The sequence below is a fragment of the Nipponia nippon genome, unplaced genomic scaffold, assembly GCF_047370975.1.
Source record: "Nipponia nippon isolate SJK-2023a ecotype South Korea unplaced genomic scaffold, ASM4737097v1 scaffold_4, whole genome shotgun sequence".
NCBI classification, from domain to species: domain Eukaryota; kingdom Metazoa; phylum Chordata; class Aves; order Pelecaniformes; family Threskiornithidae; genus Nipponia; species Nipponia nippon.
The window spans coordinates 48,942,424-48,959,841 of record NW_028262358.1 but is presented as its reverse complement, the minus strand read 5'-3'; the positions used below and the strand labels follow the sequence as shown (position 1 = coordinate 48,959,841).

The following is a 17,418-nucleotide window of genomic DNA, read 5'->3' as shown; positions in this document are numbered from 1 at the left end:
TCTGGTGATACGCATAAGTAGTTCTGAGATTCTCAAAAAGTATCAGATTAAATGAATTAAATTATGTAAGTGAAAAGGCAGTGGTTTCACTAGACAGGTGTAAAACAAGCGCTATTTGTGCAGCTGTACTTTCTGATTTTCACTACAGGTGTTACTGTATATAACATGGAGGAAAAGCATGCTCCAGGCACCTTGTGCAGATGCAGCAGGAGAGAGGCAGGATGGAGGCAGCCCCGGCATGGCCCCCTCTGCGTGCTCTCCTCACGCTTGCCAGCCGGCCACAGGGCTGCTTGGCCTCCCAGCAAAATCACGTGGCTTCTGCCGTGCTTGAGCAGTAACCACTTTTTTCGCCAGACAGCAGCACCTGGGCTGCTTGCCACAGAGTCCAAAATCACCATGAACACCTCGTTCACAATCCTACATGCTTATCTCTACACACATCCCCCTTCCTGGTGTGGGTCAATGCCAAGATATATGAAGCAGCCTTGACAGTAATTTGAAGAGTGTTCACTAAGTCAGACTTAGCGATTGCCAGAGAAGGTGAGGAAGGCATTACAAAGTCTAACCACGGTTGTACTCTGACTCCTAGAAACAAACCAAGGCGCTCTTCTTGCTAGTCCTTTCCAGGGGGGACCTGGCGAGCACCTGCTGGCTCCTCGGGGCTGTGCTCCTGCTGCGCTGAGCACAGGTGCCCCCTGGGCTCTCCCAGGTTGGGGACACGGATGTTCTTTCCAATGGGCTTGGGTCAGTGATAAACCACTACCAGAGCAGACACCCATACCAGGCACTTGGCCTTCCATTTCTGTGTTACTGTTTCTTCCTCCTGCTCCTGCTTTGGAGTTTAATTATCTCTAATTTTTAAAGATCAGCTCTATTGTCAGTCCACCTCTGTGTACGGAGAGGTTTTAGCTTCGTCCACTGAATTCAACTGGTGCAGATTGTGTAGACCAGACAACAGCATATGTGGCACTTCACACCCAACCAATGTAGCAGTTAGGTATGGTTCTCAAACTAATTTTAATACAACATCTCTCAGAGCTATGGTTTCAGGCTGCCCAGAGAGACCCCACAAGGATAGCCCGTTGTTGGCTACCCTGCTCTAATGAGGACCAAAGGCTTTAGATTGTTTCCTACCTATATACTGAAAACTGCAATGCTAGAAAGAAAAAAAGCATTTAACGTTACAGATAGGGATACAGGAACTGCCGTACTCTCATCAGACTTCCTACATGAGACCACACACGGCCACAGCAAGTGACACAGTGTCTGCTCGTTCAGAATTAATGTTATTATTGATCAGTTAATTTTTTTGCTACCTAGTAGCTTTCAAGCTCTACTGTTGGATGCTGGCAAGCTAAATACGTGTGTCTGAGTTTTAGATAGGCAATGACACTCTTGAACCCTGATTAAAACCTGAGCAAAACTATGTAACTTCTAAATATTTCTTGTGGCACCAAAGTGCATTGGCCACCCTGGTCACTGTTTCCTCTGAGACATTGTGTTTTGCATGAAGACAGACTTTTCTTTATTCCTCTCTGTGACAGCCCATGAACCTCCTGCAGCTCTCCCTGTGCAAGGAACGATGTCCTTTTCTTTAGGAAATTCATTCTGATTTGAACTCAGCTTAGACATATACATAAACACTGTCTGTTACAGAACTGAGGGAAGATTTTCTCTGCTACTAGTCCTGAGGTTTTGAGTAGTATGTAATGATGCTACTTTTCTGTTTCTCTCTCCGTAGATGTGTGGTGAAGAACACCAACTCAGAAAACCATCATAATGTATAAATAACTCAACCAAAAATGTAACAAGAGCTCTATTGTACTTTGGCAGAGAAGAGCCTATGAAGCACAGGGGTTTTCTATTGTCCTTCAGAAAAATAAGAAACTGAGCTATACAACAAATAGACTTTTCTCTATGTACTGGACACCCAGGGATTGCTTAGAAACTCATCTGTATTAAACAGTGGATGAAACAATTCCAGAGTAAAATGGGGTCAGCACATGCAATAGTGTCCTTTGTTCTAACAGAGGACTTGTTTGTTCTTTGACTATCGCATCCTTTGTGTATTTCACTGACTAGCTGAAAGAAAAGGTGCATTTTCTTCAGCGGAATTTAGGGCAAGAACCTCATGATATTTTAAGATTAGTCGAGCACCACCAAAGTACAATACTGAACTCTTTCTCTGTCAAAGCAGAAAGGCTCAGGAGAGAACATTTTCAAAATCCTAATTAACACATCTGGCCAGTTTTTACAAGTCCTTCTACAAGTCTTTTGCATGGAAAAAAATCACCTGATTCTCCCTTACTAATGAGTTTTCAATGTCTTCAGCCTTGCCAGAGTGGACTGATGAGTATAAAAGAGAGTATCAATACAGTTCTGTGTGGGTAAAGCCTTGCTGAAATTGGTACAGCAACTACATAGTATATATTTATATTTGCTTGTTGCAGTTTTGTGAAGACAGTTGCATGCCTCCAACTGTGGAGATAAATTTCTTCTCCTGGATCTACTTATGCCATTAGCAGATGTTACAGTCCTCAGCTGTTTGATACCACCCACCAGCTGGGACTTATAGCCTTCACAGCCCTGCCAAAGAAACGGTATGTGTGAGCACTCCCTAATCTGCTTTGGGCAGAATTAGCCCTGTTAATAGAAATTGTCTCTTCAAACAGCTGAAATTAACCTGGGTGACCTTGCGCGAGGAGGATGGCTGTGTTTCTCACATGGAGTTCTTCGTCACTATGGTTGTGAGATTGGAAAAACGCAAGAGGTAGGAGGTCACAATTTAACTGCCTTTGCTGTCTGGAAAATGAACAGCCTAAAAGAAGGGGTGAGAGAAAAGCAACAGAGCGAGAAAGACAGGAAAGAAACATGAGATGCACTGATGGGAAGAGCAGTGATACTGGCCTGAGGAGAAAGGATGGGGCTCTGGCCAGGTTAAGCTGGAGCTAGTCTGTTGTTGGGTCCTCCTGTGCTGGGGATAAAGGACTTTGTGCATCTTTAATGAACAAACAAGACTGCATTAAAACATTTGCTTGGCTCTGACTGGATTTTTTCCTCTTAAGTGAAACAGGATGCAAAATCATGTCAATTGAAATGGGCAATGGTAGCCACCTCCCTTCTTGGGAAAGCCAAATGTACCTAATACTGGCACTGTGGTTTAACCTTTAACACTGCAGTGTGCGCCACTACCATGGACTGCAGCAAAAATTCTCCATTTTATTTTAGTGGATTTATTCCACAACAAGAACCGCAAACATTGGGAAGCATTAAAGGTACACAAGGCAGCACGGGCATTGATAAAAAGTAGGTTGTGGGGCTTTGACTGAGAAGCTTTAGCGGGTCATGTTGCAGGGGCATGAGGCATAGCTCTTTTTGCCCCCAGTCCCGAATGGGACTAGTGTCTGCCTCATCTTCAACTGCCCCAAGTGACCTTTCCTGGCAGCAGAAATTGCGATGCAAGAGTGTGAACTGGGGCAGCTGAGCCACTGGTACAGTCTTAATCTGCTGCTCTGACTGCAGCAACAGAAAGTCCAGCAGAAGGTCAGGGCAGACACCTGGGCACTGCAATACCTTAAACAGCCACAGCTGAGGCTGCCAGTGTGTTTAGGCAGCAGGACTACGTAAAGCACCTTTTGACCAGCACCAGGGAACTTGTGATGGCTTTGTGGAAAAAGCACGGAGGAGGAAGAGAGCTGTATATACTTTTTGAAGCTGCTTTATTTTCTGTTACATACTTTGAAGTTTTTTCTAAAGCCTGTCTGAAGTGTAAGCATGGGTTAATCACATTTAAGAAGAGATTCATATAATACAGTGTGATGCGATACTCCTTGTAGAAATCCTTTACTTTTCTTGGAGAGGAGGGATAAGCAAAGGGAGAATTAATTTTGTGTCCCTTTGCACATTATGTCTACGCTATATTTATGCTATATTTGAAAATTCATGGCACCACTGGTGGAACAGACTATAGGTGGGATTTGCATATCTTCTGAAGAAAGGAGGTGCAACAGCATGCAGAGATTTTAACTTGACAGTTTCATCTACAATATTAATTCCAATGAAAGTGTCACAGAGATAGAGTTCTGCAGTTCTGTGCTGCTGGAAAATGTACAGGTTTCCATTTCAGTAATATTTCCTTCTAAAAATAAGCCCTATTCATGCCAAGCATCTGTTTTAATTTGCTTCCTTTTTTTTGATGTCAAATTACTCAAGCTGGATGAAAATCGCTGCAGAAAGGCTAACGTTATTTAAAAGGACATGGTATAACTTTACATTTAAGATGTCTCCAAGGAGAACTACTCCAACCCTAATAGTTTCTGAGGGACTATTTGCTGTGCTATTAGTTTTGATTAGCTCCAGAAGTTCATTCTCCCCATCCATGCTTAAATCTTCCAGAAAAATAGTGAAATGAACATTAAGAGAAACAGGCCTAATTAGCAATACTTCTCTGAAATAAGCACTGGCCATCGGATCAAGCTGTGTGGGTGAAACACTAAACTTTCTGCACACAGAGCAGGCCCACTCACTGCCACTGTTTGCCGACTTAGCACTCCTAAGCTGTCAGCTGGAACTGTAGGACTTTTTAATTAGCATTTATGCAGTGGCACACATTTTCTAAGCATTGCAGAAACATTAACAATTTTGTTCCAATATCACCTGTGAAACAGAAAAGCTCATTTTAGAGAGAAGTCTGCAGTTTTGGAGGCAGAATAGCTCGGTGGGAAAGGCTCTGCACTGTGTTTTAGTCTGCCCTGCTCAGCCCTAGCGCACGTCCTTGGATCAGACTGATGAGTTTTCAGTCCGTAAAATGACTGCAGTGCTACTTCCACCTTCTTTTACAAAAAGCTTCAGGGATGGAAACCAGTATATCATATTCAGATCTTATAGAAGGGGAAAAATATTACATCAATATGGAAGACAAATACAAGAAACACAGTTTAAATGGCCCCAAAAGAAAAAAAGAGCCACAAAGGACCAAATTCTGTCCAAAATACTTAAGTATTTGGCAAGCAAGCTAGAGAAGAGAAACATGATATTACTAAGCTGTAGGAAAACTGCTGCCTGATCCTAGGTCTCAGAAAAGATCTAGTTAGCAGTGAGAAATACCATCATCTCACATTCTTCAGAGGCTCAGCCATGCCGAGGAGAGAGGCACTGTGAGCTTCGTGACCAAATGGGAAGGAGGCTGCAGGAATCCTTATGCCTGAGGGGATGTACAATCACTGCACATCTAAGACTTGCTCTGAAGCTGAGTTTAAGAGGTGGTCTGCACACATTTATGTATTTCTATCTGTCTCCTCTGTTTATTTTGTTAAGACTTAAGCAACGCCTTGATCCCATTTACCCAAAAAGTCACCAGCCAGCAATGGCTCTCGCTGCTACAAACAAGCTTGCTGCTTGTAGAAGTGCTCAAGGCACTCCTGGCTCTCTGCCCTGACGACTTCTCCCAAGTCCTTCAAGCAGTGCCCAGCTCTCTATACTGGCCCACCCTTTCTGAAGCTGTAGCTGCAGGGTCCTGCCTTTTTGAGCAGTGCCTCCTTGGAGAACTAACATATTTCTGTGGGGAGAGTATCTGGCAGAAATCTGAACATGCTCAAATCAAAACAATAGAAAAGTGAGACTCATCGAAGTTTTGCAGGTATTTGACTAAACCCAAACCTTAAAAAATGAGGACGGCATATAAAATATGCTATGCTGCCTCCTGCTGTGGTGAGTGCAATTGTACACAGCGGCCCTGGTCCAGTTGTTCGAAACAGGAAAACCAAGAAAGCCTTCAAAAACACTCTCACAGATCAGACATAAGATCCTCACAGACAACTTTCTCCACCACTCCTTTGCTACTTCATCCATTTTACTGCAAATAATTTTCTCTTTCCATCATATCCGTCCATGCTGTTTGTAATCCCCCTTAGCATATCCACCATGGACCCCAGTTGTAGTCTAGGGCTCTTCATGCTGGCTTCTTTGCAGAGTGCTGTGGAAAACAGCCCTCCCTATTCAAATCCAAAGAGGCACAGAGATTTGTGCCTAAATCTGCTCTGAAGCCTGTATCTCCTACATGGCACCCTATAGCCTACTGAATCTGGTGCCACACTACCAGCTTAAGTATCCTTCAGACAGTGAAAAACGTCTTTTGCTGAAGTGTCTGGACAACAAGATTTCCTGAATCCCAGCTTTATAAACAAAATTTCATGGAAGAACATGGTAAGTGTTCTCTGTAGTTTATCAAGGTAAGAAGGGGTCTTATACCTCTGACCCCGCATTTTGGAAGGCTACATTTCCACTAATATGACAGATCCAACTTCTTTGCCTGTGAGAGGGGGGATGTCTCGGTCACCTCCTTGAAGAGTCTGTTTTACCAACTGCTCTCACCATCAGACTTTGTTTTCTGAAACTCCCTTTTTTAGCTTCAAGACATTCTGTCTTGTCTTGCTGTCTTTAGCACCCAAATGGTTGTCATCCCTCATTTATATCACCTTAGAGATATTTATAGATTTTGATGGCATCCCACTGGACTCTTGTCTGTCTTACATCATATATATTTGTAGCTCTCTTGATATAGCTTGCCTTGTAATTCTTGCATATTTTCTGCTATAGATTTTCTCTAATTTGTTTATATTCTATCTTAAACCATGGATATCAAAATAGCACATGGTCCCACAGGATTTAGTAGTCCTACCCAAGTACTACAGGCAAAACTCACTTACTTATATGCAAACATGTTAGTAAGACAAAAATCTATAGACTTGTTTTTCAATTTTATTAATGAAACTTTAACTACACTGGCAACACTTTTATGCAACCCTTGTCTGATGCTGGTATTCGAATCTTTGTATTTCCATCCTACGAATGAGTTGAGTATATTGAACACCTTCATTACAGATCATTCAGGGAATGAAAGCAAATAGAAGTGAAAATTTTTGGGGAGATTGCAATCAGAGATATTTTCTCAATAAAATATTGGAAAGTATCTTTCAGAATCATCAGTATGATCTTGCAGAGGCAAGAGATACGCGCTTCATAGATAATTTGATAAGCCATCTTGGGGAAGAGCCAGGACAGTCAGAGGCTTATGGAAGCACAGTTATCACTCCCGTTTCCCTTCAGTTGGGTAACAGTTTTTTTAATGAGGTCTTTTTACATCACATTATATTCTTCCTAATGCCATTTTCCCCCCTGAGTGTGAGGTGTGATAGAGCCATACTCTCATCCATACAAACCTTACTCTGACAGCCACCCAGCAAAGTCAAGAGGAGTTTGTACGATGAGGGATCAAATGAGAACTGAGACAGGACCCCAGCATCTGATCCATACCCGTTCAGCCCATCCTCTCCCTTGCAGAGTCCTGTTCCTGCTCTGCTCCAGCAGCAGGTACCTTCTGCTAAATTTCAAAGCTAAATTTAAAGGGGATGCATTTACCACTGGCTCTGACCTGGAGATCTCTGCACAGACCCTGGGGCCTGACCCCTGTACCATGTTCTGGTGCAGGCAGAAGGAGGAAAGGTCGGACAAGCAGTGGACGGGTACCTGCAGGTGTTGACAAGCTGGCAGGCTCAGGGCCCAGAAATCTGAGGTTATCCAGCAAACTTTCCATTGACTTGCCTATTAAAATACTGATATATTTATCCATGTTCCACTAGATACTAGGTACCTCCCAGACAGACAAAAATAGACACAAACCCTCCCCTGAAAATTTTACAGTCTGTTTCACTTTAGAGGAAAGTCACTTTAGTGACTTTCTATGGTTAAGGAAAAACAAATCTAAGCAAATCTCTCTAGATTTACAGACATGGCTTAACTCTCAAGGAGATCTGATGACCTTTGGACTGATTTTTTTCCTTCTTTTTTTCCCTTTTCCTGTTTCAATAAATAAAGCTACATATGTGTTCGGGATTCCTATTTTCTTTAAAAGAATTGCAAAAGAGTGCACCACGCTGCAGTCAGTCTTAGAAGATTACCTTTTTTTGTTATTCACGCTTTCTGCATTCAGCACTAAACTCCTGATATATCCATAATATAGGTTATGGAGAAAAAGCTGTAGAGCCAACTAAATACCACTGTGTAAACCTCCCGCCTTCAGATTAGTATGACATCGTATCTACTTGCACCAATCACCTAGAAACAACCAAACCAAGACCATGAACATCAACAGAAGAGGAAAATGAAATTTAAAGAAATTATGAAACAACTCTGGAATTCATACAGCTTTTGGTGAATAGGTCACTCACTGTTATTATCAAATAAATAGAAGTATATAGCAAGTCTGATTACACAGGCCTGCTAAAACCAGCTTTCAGGAGTTACTGACTTCTATTTATTAATAGCATGTTGACATCACCTCTCTGCTGGTATTGTATTCTTATTGCTAATTAAAATGCACCTTCTCCCCAGTCTGCACATATGAAAACATGCCAAGATAGATGTACTTTCAGTGCTTCGAAATAACGAGAATTATATATGAACTGTAGGACTTACTAGGACTCTAGCATAAACTAACCTGTATCCCAGAGGCAGACACAGACTGCAAAATTTGGCTTTGCTCACAGCTGTGGAACATTTGGAGCCAAATAGTTGGTTAGTACATTACAGAGATAGGAAAGAAGTCATGAAATTCACATGTGTTTTGACATCCAAATTACACTGTAATATTGGCATCGGCAAAATTGGACTTGTCATTTGGGACTATCTCTACTGTATGTTTTTCTTCTTCAAGGGAGGAAGAAATGTATACCCTGTCCTTTTACCCAGTTGTTTGCTGTGGCTCTAACAGCCTGGAAGGATTGAAAATCCATAGGACTTAACCAGTTAGATATTCTTTTGACCTGGAGAAAAAAACAATTGGCATCAAGCTGTTGAAGCTGGCACCTATGCCACCCGCCTCTGCAATGTTTGGGGCAGTTACCGTATTGGGGGTACAACAGGCCATAGCAGTAGCAGTTTCTACTTGGCTATTATTCACCAGTGATCTCTCCTGGGGGTAAGGAGTCAATCTAAATAGAGAAATCTTTAGAAAAAGGGGGATGCAATCAGGTCCTTTGCAAACTAACTTAATCTGGCATCAGTAAGAAGCACATCTGAAAATTCAGCTTGAAAGCTTCACTACAAGTAGGGATCCAAGCTTGAAACCACCACAATGGTTTTAAGTAAAGAAAAACTTTTGGAATATCCTAATTGCATCAAATCTCTGGCAGGTTTTGAAAAATCTGGTTCACCATGAACTCTGAACTGTAGCATTTCCTTTGTTTTCCAAACGAGAGCTCTTAATCTGTTTAGGCTTCCATTGCAGACTTTCTTCCATCCACAGAAATCCCTCCCATCTGCTCTAGCATCATTTTTTTACTTAATTGACTTATTTTCTCTAGATACTGATGTGACTGAAATAGTTTGATCTGATTTTTCTTTGCTTCTGACTTCACTGTTACATTTATACCGATGCGAAGCTTGTAACTGTGATCAACAATGCCAGCTCCCAAAAATCATTATGCCTGCAGTAGTCAGGATGGTCAATATTCTAGCGGAAGAATCCGAAACACATTAGAGGTCCGTCAGAGGAGAAACACTCTTTTTTTCCCCATCTCTCTTCTTTCTACCAGAGTCTTATAAAGCGTTCAGAAGAATGAACAATTTACTTGCGTTTTATAACTTTATACTTTTTTCACTTGGGAATGAGATGGAAAGAAAGTCTAAGAGCAAAATTTTAAAAGTACCTCAGAGTATGTACATGCAGCAGAATATGATACAAAGACTTGCTAAACCAACACCTACCTGCACTGACCCAGGTAGGTGGCTGCTAGTTTCAGGGTAGACTCAGTTTGCAGGAAAGCTGGCTGTCTACAAGGTTTTCTGTTGCATGGTATTGAAATGCTCTCAGAAGTGGAGATATAAGTCTGAATTCTTAAATATTGCTTTTAGGAGCCTGAGAGCACGTCTAAAATAGATTTAGAGTTTATTATTAGTATTTCATTTTTAGAGATGACATGGAAGAAGAGGGAATAGGTAGCAAGAAAATTCTCTTCTTCTGCAGGTTCAGCGATTGGATTTACAAGGGCAGTTAGACGCCTACAGGGACTTCCAAAAGCACCTCAGTGAGTGACATGCCTAGTCTCACTGAACTCTAAAATGAGTGAAATTCCAGATCTGTTCAAGTGCTTTTACACCACCAGCAAAGAACTTCTTTGCCCTGCTAGACATCTAATTATCTCTATAAGATGGCTCCTAATTAGTTGCAGATGGCCAGCAAAACAAAAAGGGATGAAATGTTTTGCATTTTAATAAATATATTCTGCTTCTGAGCGGATTTTCTGGCTGTAGCTCTGACTCATGTTACTCTGGCTCGGTACTCTGCTGTCTCAGTATGCCACTACACAGCAATAGTAAATAAGGCCTGGTGAGTGGCAGTCTCCATGGAGGGATTATTTACCCAGTGACACGATGCGTGTCTTCCCGCGGTGATGCCACCACGTCATTTCCTTAACTCCTTCACTACCACCAGCTTCGCCTGGGGAGACAGGATGATGCTCTCTGACATGTCGGCGGTTCGTCTTAAAGAGGGAGCTTTTAATGAGGTGGTGCCAGGCAAATGGGGCTGCTGCCTGTCATACAAACTATCACTGCAGATATTTTTTCCTGTGAATGTTATGTATTAGGGAGTACTGAGAAAATTATACTTACTGAAGGAAATCAAAAGAGACTAATTACAGTGATTTTTATAGAGAGAGTTAAAGGATGCATGTCAAAAGGGACTGATATATAATTATGATATTTGTTGCAACTCCTGTGCTATCTAATTACTTGAAATGGGTGGCATTGTACAATCTTTATGAAAGTGAGCTACTTTGATAACAAAATGATATCATCTTAATGTGAAATAAAAATAAAATTGAAAGGAAAGTAAAATTAATATATTGGTAGGAATAATAATCAAAGAGGCAGCACTCAACGTGCTGGAAAGACAGTACAAACAGAAACCCACCAACCGTCTCCAACCCCAAATCTGCGCTACACATTTGACTCACACTGTGTCAGAAGCTGAAATGCTGCATATGTTGCCTAAACTGGTAGTCAAAATCAAGACATATTGGCCTGACAAGAAAAGAGTCATAGGAAGTGGAGGAAGAAAGGAATAAAAAGCGGAAAGATTAATAAAAATGGAAAAGAGCAGAAACCTAGCAATCAAAGTGTTAAACTCTTCTGGAGTTTTGATTGTCTCCAAGTGCTGAGTTTGCTCTGGATCCTCTGAGGTACTCCAAGCCCCCAGCTGCTGAGTAGGTGCTGGACCCTCTTGGATTCATACACTCAGACATCTTTGAGGACCAAGGTCTTTCTATTTTGGTTTCACGCTGGCTGTATTACACTGATAAAACTGTCAGCAATACTGGATATAAATAAAATATTTAAGTTATTACTTCAACATATTTTGTTCATCACAGATGTAATTTAATTACACAGAACCCATACCTACTGTAACATAATGCCATCTGTTGACAAATGACCTGGACACTGGAAAAATCTAATTTTTCCATTCATTATAAATTAAAATCCTAGCATGTTCATGCACAAGCCCAAGGACCTGCTGGTAGGTCCGTGCTCCTAATTATGGTGTAGCCTAGAAAAATCAACTGGTATTTGAACAGTGACATCAACAGATCATCAGTTATTAGTGGTTTCCAGATTTTTGTGGCCACCATGGGGAGACACCAAAACTTTCATGGACTTTCATGGATACTGCATTATCATCAGTCTTGTAATGGAAAATAAGACTGAATAAAGGGTTTGATATTATTCTATTGACTACCTGCAGTTCATTTATCTCATGGACTGCAGTTTGGATCACTTCTTTAAGCTCTCATTGTCTCATTTAATAGCAAAGACCCAGTCTCATTTATAAGCTAAGTTTACATATCTTTTCTAAAGTTTTAAAATAAGAGAAGTAGAGCAGCAACTGGCTAGAATCCCTTGTTTACTGCAAGTTTGGTAAATACATTTCTCTATGTACTGATTCCAAGGAGCTATTTTTTGTCTTATGCTCATTTAAGCAATCTGTTCCCATTACAGAATAAAAGGATCTGACTTAACTGTCTGTGTATTTTCAAATTCATTATACTAATTCCTCATTTAATCCAATCTTGTCTCTTTTTGGTACAAGAACAAAAACATTAAATACTTTTCTATCTTATGAGTGTTTTAATTGCTACGCCTTTTTCTTAAAGAAAACTGAATGTTTGGAACTCTTCCTCTGAGCCGTAACCTCACAACCACTTGCCACATACATTGGTCTGTTCTGCCCTGTGTAATAGCTGCATACTGTTTATTCAATAGCATTTAATAGAGATTGTGACTTAGTCCTCTGAGCGTGACCTTCCAAAGCAGTTCTACTGAAGTTCTTCCCTATCAGAAAAGGTTCCCTCATACCTACGTCCTAGCAGCTTCCTGGCCTCTGCGGCTGCGGTGACTCTGGTTTATGTAGTGTTGCTTGATGAAGTCTGAAGTTCACTGACTTATCTTTAATATACAACTAAATTGCACTGAATTAATATTTTACATCTCTGCAGAAGATTTCCTTTTGCTCCTTTGTGTAGCATTTTGGTGTTGAATGTCAAGGAGACAAAAGGAAATCCGAGTTTCTGAAGGTGAGCATGGTTTTCGCTGACAAATCTGTCTAATTACAATAAAAATGTCAGAAGTAAATAACTTGAGAAAGAAGAACAAAATGCTATTTCAACTTTGCAATCATTTTATGTGTTATTTTATTTATTTATGATGATTCAATGTAGGATCTGTTAAAAATCTTATTTAGTTTGCAAGGAGCATGGCTGAAATGATTAGCAGAATTTCCATGCAAGACTGTAAAGGTTTTTTCCATCCAGGAATTTTACTTGATAAGATTAAGGTGTGAGAAATAATATAAGGCTTATCATGAAACCTGTCATCTTCCAAAATTAAAAAAAAAACCCAAGCAACACCTGCCAAGAAGAGATAAGCCAACAAAATATCCACTGACTGCACTGCTGCCCAGGCTGGCAGAGCAGTCTCAACCACATTTCTGGCATCTACCAGAAGGCTTTCTTACCTTCACTGCAAACTCTGTTTCTGTAGCTTTATGAACACATCTCTTGCACACTGAATAGGAGCCAATTCCTATGTCCTCCTTGATCTCGTATCCATCTGTGAAGTGAATGTTGTTCCCATGTAACTGCTATAGGGAAAGACAAAAGAAACAAGGTAATCGGGACATGGATATGTAAAAGTGAGGACTAGCCTCATCTTTATAAAGGAAGAGCTTGATCTCATCTCCTTCACAGAGCTCTCTCGTCCTTAGCAGTTTTTCAAAGTTCAGTTAAAAAAAACTGAAGCTCTTTACTTAAACAACTGTGTTTTCTCCCTTTTTACCTTTTCCCAGTCTGTAAGATGAAGTTGTCCATGTAGAAGTAATGGCAAAAAAGCAGTGATTTTCTAAACTATTTAAGGAACACATTAGAAATTAGAAATTCACAGGAAAATGTGGGCCCAAATCCCCTGACAAACCCACATATCTTGGCAATATAAACTTATTTCTAATTACTGAGGAGCCAGCTAACTTATAAACTACTAATAGCTTCACAGTCTTCAAAACTGATACCCCACATACGGGGTGTGCCTCCAGACCACTGGAAGTCTTGTCCAGGATATGTTTAATTATGATTTCTGTGTGAGAAAAGTTACTATTTTAAGCCAACCTAATTTAAGAAAACATATTACTAGTGAAAACAGTAGGAAAATACTTTAAAATTTCTAATTGTATTTATTGAAGGATATAGAATGATCTATGGCATCATTAGTTCATATGCCCTTTAGGAAATGTCTGGGCAGGTGGATTGGTCAGATGGTGAAACCCAAATCTGAGGCCTTGCTGCAAATTCCATCCCAGGACTCAAAAAATGACCAGCACCTCTAAAAATCCTCTAGGATCCTTGGTCTAAAAATGTCACCTCACTAGCAAAGTCCACACAGAACCTTCTAAATTCTAAGACATGCGTGTGTTAACATTCAATACATTTTCACAAAACAAACCACAGGAATAGATATGATTTCTGGGATGTAATTGCTTGGATAACATTTCACTTACTGTTGCATAAGAGAATCTTTAAGAATATGACATATTCCACCGTAAATTATTAAAATAGGGATGAAAACTATGAAAACCTATGAAAGTCACAGGCAGGGGCTCTCCCCTTAAGGCATGTATACCTCTGGCTATGGGTAGGAGAGGAACTTTCTCCTTGTGGGAAAATTTGCTGCGTCTTTGAGCAGCCCAGTTCTTTCTTCTGATTCACTGTTCCTCTAAGATATTAAGCCATTTGTAGCAATTTATTTCTGGTTTAAATTACAACAACTGGAGAGCATGTTGTAGGGGAATAGCAGCAAAGAACCGAGCGTCTGGCAAATGTCCTTCCTCCGTCATGCCGCTCTGGGTTATATGAATACACCCAGGCACTTGTGCAATAGCAACAGGAACACGGTGGCCTCTGACACCCAGGAGCTTGGGCGCCGTGTCTGTGGGAGCCTACAGCAGTAGTTCATTGAGCGCCTTTGCCAACAGAGACTGCATCACATAATCCAAGACGGAACTGTTGAGAATAGACATGCATTCACTGAAGAAACAACACTTCGTTACCTGACCTGTATGCACAACTGGAATAGTGTTTCAGGTATTCAGAAGTACTTTTCCATTGTGATAAGATGCAATTCCTATTTCCTTTGTAAAGGCTCTGGAGAATGTGAACTTAAAGATAAAAGCTTTTGGGAAAAATTTCTCATTTTCCACCTCCTACATTCTGCATGTAAACATCTCCTACCTACACTGGGTAGCTGTGAAATACCAGTGAGAATGCTGAGGCAATTTAAATACATTATGCACATACATATCTGCCCATCAAATGTGAAGTGTAACATCAGCATCAGTACCTGCACGATTGGATGGACGGTGATTTTGTGCACATCCTGCTGTGCAGGCTCCTGCACCAAGTTAGAGGCAACGAAGCTGAACCCTCTGAAAAGATGATGAGCATTGGCACTTGGAGGAACACCTGGGGAATCTGTAGGACAAGGAAGAAAATGGCCTCATGAGCTGCACAAAAGATCAGAAAGTAGTAGCACAGCACCTGCAACAGATAGTCACCCCTGTCAGTCAACAGCAGATCCTGCTAAACTGGCAGACACACGTGAATATAATCCACCTCCACATCAAGGCTTTGCTGTGCATTCTCCATCCCTTTCCTCTGGATCTCAACAGTGCGGTGGTATTGTTTGCAAGGATCTCTCCTCTTGGATACTGTTTTTTTTCACAGTGCATGTTCATTCTTAGGCAAAGCACTGCTTGTGCCAGGAGTCTGCACAGAGAGAAGGCACAGGACAGCAAGGCTAGGAGAAAGACAGATTGCTCAAGGCAGGGCACCCCTTTTGCTTAGCAGAGGTTCTCCAGGGAGTGGAAAAAAGCTGCAAGATGCTACATCTGCCCTTCGCAGCACACCTTGACTAGAGAAATTACAAAGGCTAAAGTGCTTTCTGAGTAATGTGGTATGTTGTGTGGGTCAGGAGAATGTAGAAAAGACAGGACTTGAAGCAGGTGTAACAGCACGATGCTTCAGCAGTGGTGGTTTGCAGCCTCATAAGGATCTTTCTGCAGCAGCTTTAGGAGCTGGGACCTATTCCAGGGAAGATGCTGGTTGACTTGTCCTCAGGTGAACAAAATGGCTAGGAGTGTTTTAACTAACCTTCATGGAGATTTTCCACCCACTCCTTCCCCTGACATGGCAAATCCAGGGGAGGAACAGATGGAGATAAAAGAGCCCTGAATTATTCTACCTTTGAAATGAAATAACTAAAGAGCAGTTCCTGGTACCTATGCCACCGCTCAGTGAGAGAAACAGCCTGCCGAGCCAAGAAGAGAAGAGTCGCACTTCACTTAAAATTCTGAAAAGATTTAAAGAGATCTTTCTCCCCAGTTATGTTTTGTCCCAGGTATTCTCATAAGCAAGTAAGAGTCGCATTGCAAGCCATTCCTGGGTAGCTGGGTAGCTGGCTGGGTATTATAGAACCTACAGTACTGAAATTTGCTCACCTTTTATTTGTTCATTTTTTTTGCCCGCCCCCCCCTATTTCTTGCAGTGCAACATGTGATTTACCATGGCAAGGTTACAAAGCTAAACTTCCTTTAGAAAGCTATCTCCTTGTAAATATCCAGTTTCACTAGAGTAAAGAAAATACATCACCACTGGACCTTATATCTGACTCACCTACCTACACCATCACCACCACCCATTAGTGTGAAGGGCAATGGTGTGGAAGACTGAGTACTGCTTGAGGTCCTGAAAATATGTGAGAATGTACTTCCTTGTGGGGACATTCCCTGTATAAATCTACTGGTCAACTGAACAGAGGATCTGAAGCCAGAATACGGTAAAAACAAATTATCTGCTCAGAAATAAACAAAACTGAGACTGCAGCTAATTCTATATCTCATTACAAAGCCGCCTCAGCTTTGACAGGAGTCAGAAATAAGCACAGCAAGTCAGACCTCACTGCAAAGTAAGTGGAGAAGCCTGTCTTTTGGTAAAATGACGTGGGCTATTTGTTTATCTCAGTGTATTGATGGGCACTCTCCTTGCAAATACGTGGATGAATCACACCAGACCTCTTGCATCACTGGGTACTTGTTACAATGGCATATATATACAACAGCGATTTTCCAAGAGGGATTAATTAAGAGAAAAGAATGTTTGTTCTAAAAAACGAATAAGAATAATTCAAATCTGAACACTCCTGAACTTCAGAAAAGCTGTGATCTGGCTCTATAATGTAAGTGCTAGGTCATCTCTATTTAAAAATAACTGTTCCTTCATAATTCACTGCCAATCTCTTTATCAACCACAGTAGAAGAACTATTGATTATTTGGTGTTCAATATTAAATATGCATCACCACCAACTGATACACCCATCATATGAATTAAATGTTAAAACACCTGTGTTAAGTGCAAAATTATATTTAAATCATGTTAATTAACTGATAGCTATGAGACCTAATACTTTCTCCCACTAGAGCATCCAACTCTACAGGATTTTCAAGGGCTTCATAAATCTTAAGTAATTTACTTCAGTATGCTTCACTGGGGTTAGCAAACATTATTATCTTATTTGTAGAGTAGGAAATTTAGATACTTCAGGTGCAATTTTACGTATTTTTTCTCAGCAGTAAAGCCAGACAAAGACATCCCTGCCGGTTACAGCGTGCTGCTCCATCACTTACAACAGTACAAAAATTTGTGGACTGAAATCTAAGTTGGATGATCAGAATGATCTTGGTTTGATCCTTGTTCAAATCACCGTTTATAACCTGGATTGCTTCAGTCTCCTGCTCCCTCTGAGGAGCTGAGTCAGCA

At 41.0% G+C, this 17,418-nt stretch overlaps 1 protein-coding gene across 4 annotated transcripts in view; it reads right to left on the bottom strand.

The window, feature by feature from the left end:
* RPS6KA2 (ribosomal protein S6 kinase A2) overlaps positions 1-17,418 on the bottom strand; it is a 313,952-nt gene that overhangs the window by 20,381 nt on the left and 276,153 nt on the right. For all 4 annotated transcript variants that reach the window (XR_015708357.1, XM_087775453.1, XM_087775452.1 and 1 more), the window contains 2 exons: positions 14,944-15,074; positions 13,070-13,195 (listed from right to left, as the gene is read on the bottom strand). Coding sequence is in view for 3 of the 4 variants with exons in the window: in XM_087775453.1 (XP_087631579.1) it covers positions 13,070-13,195; positions 14,944-15,074 (257 nt within the window). In the remaining variant the exon portion in view is untranslated. The remainder of the gene's footprint in view (positions 1-13,069; positions 13,196-14,943; positions 15,075-17,418) is intronic.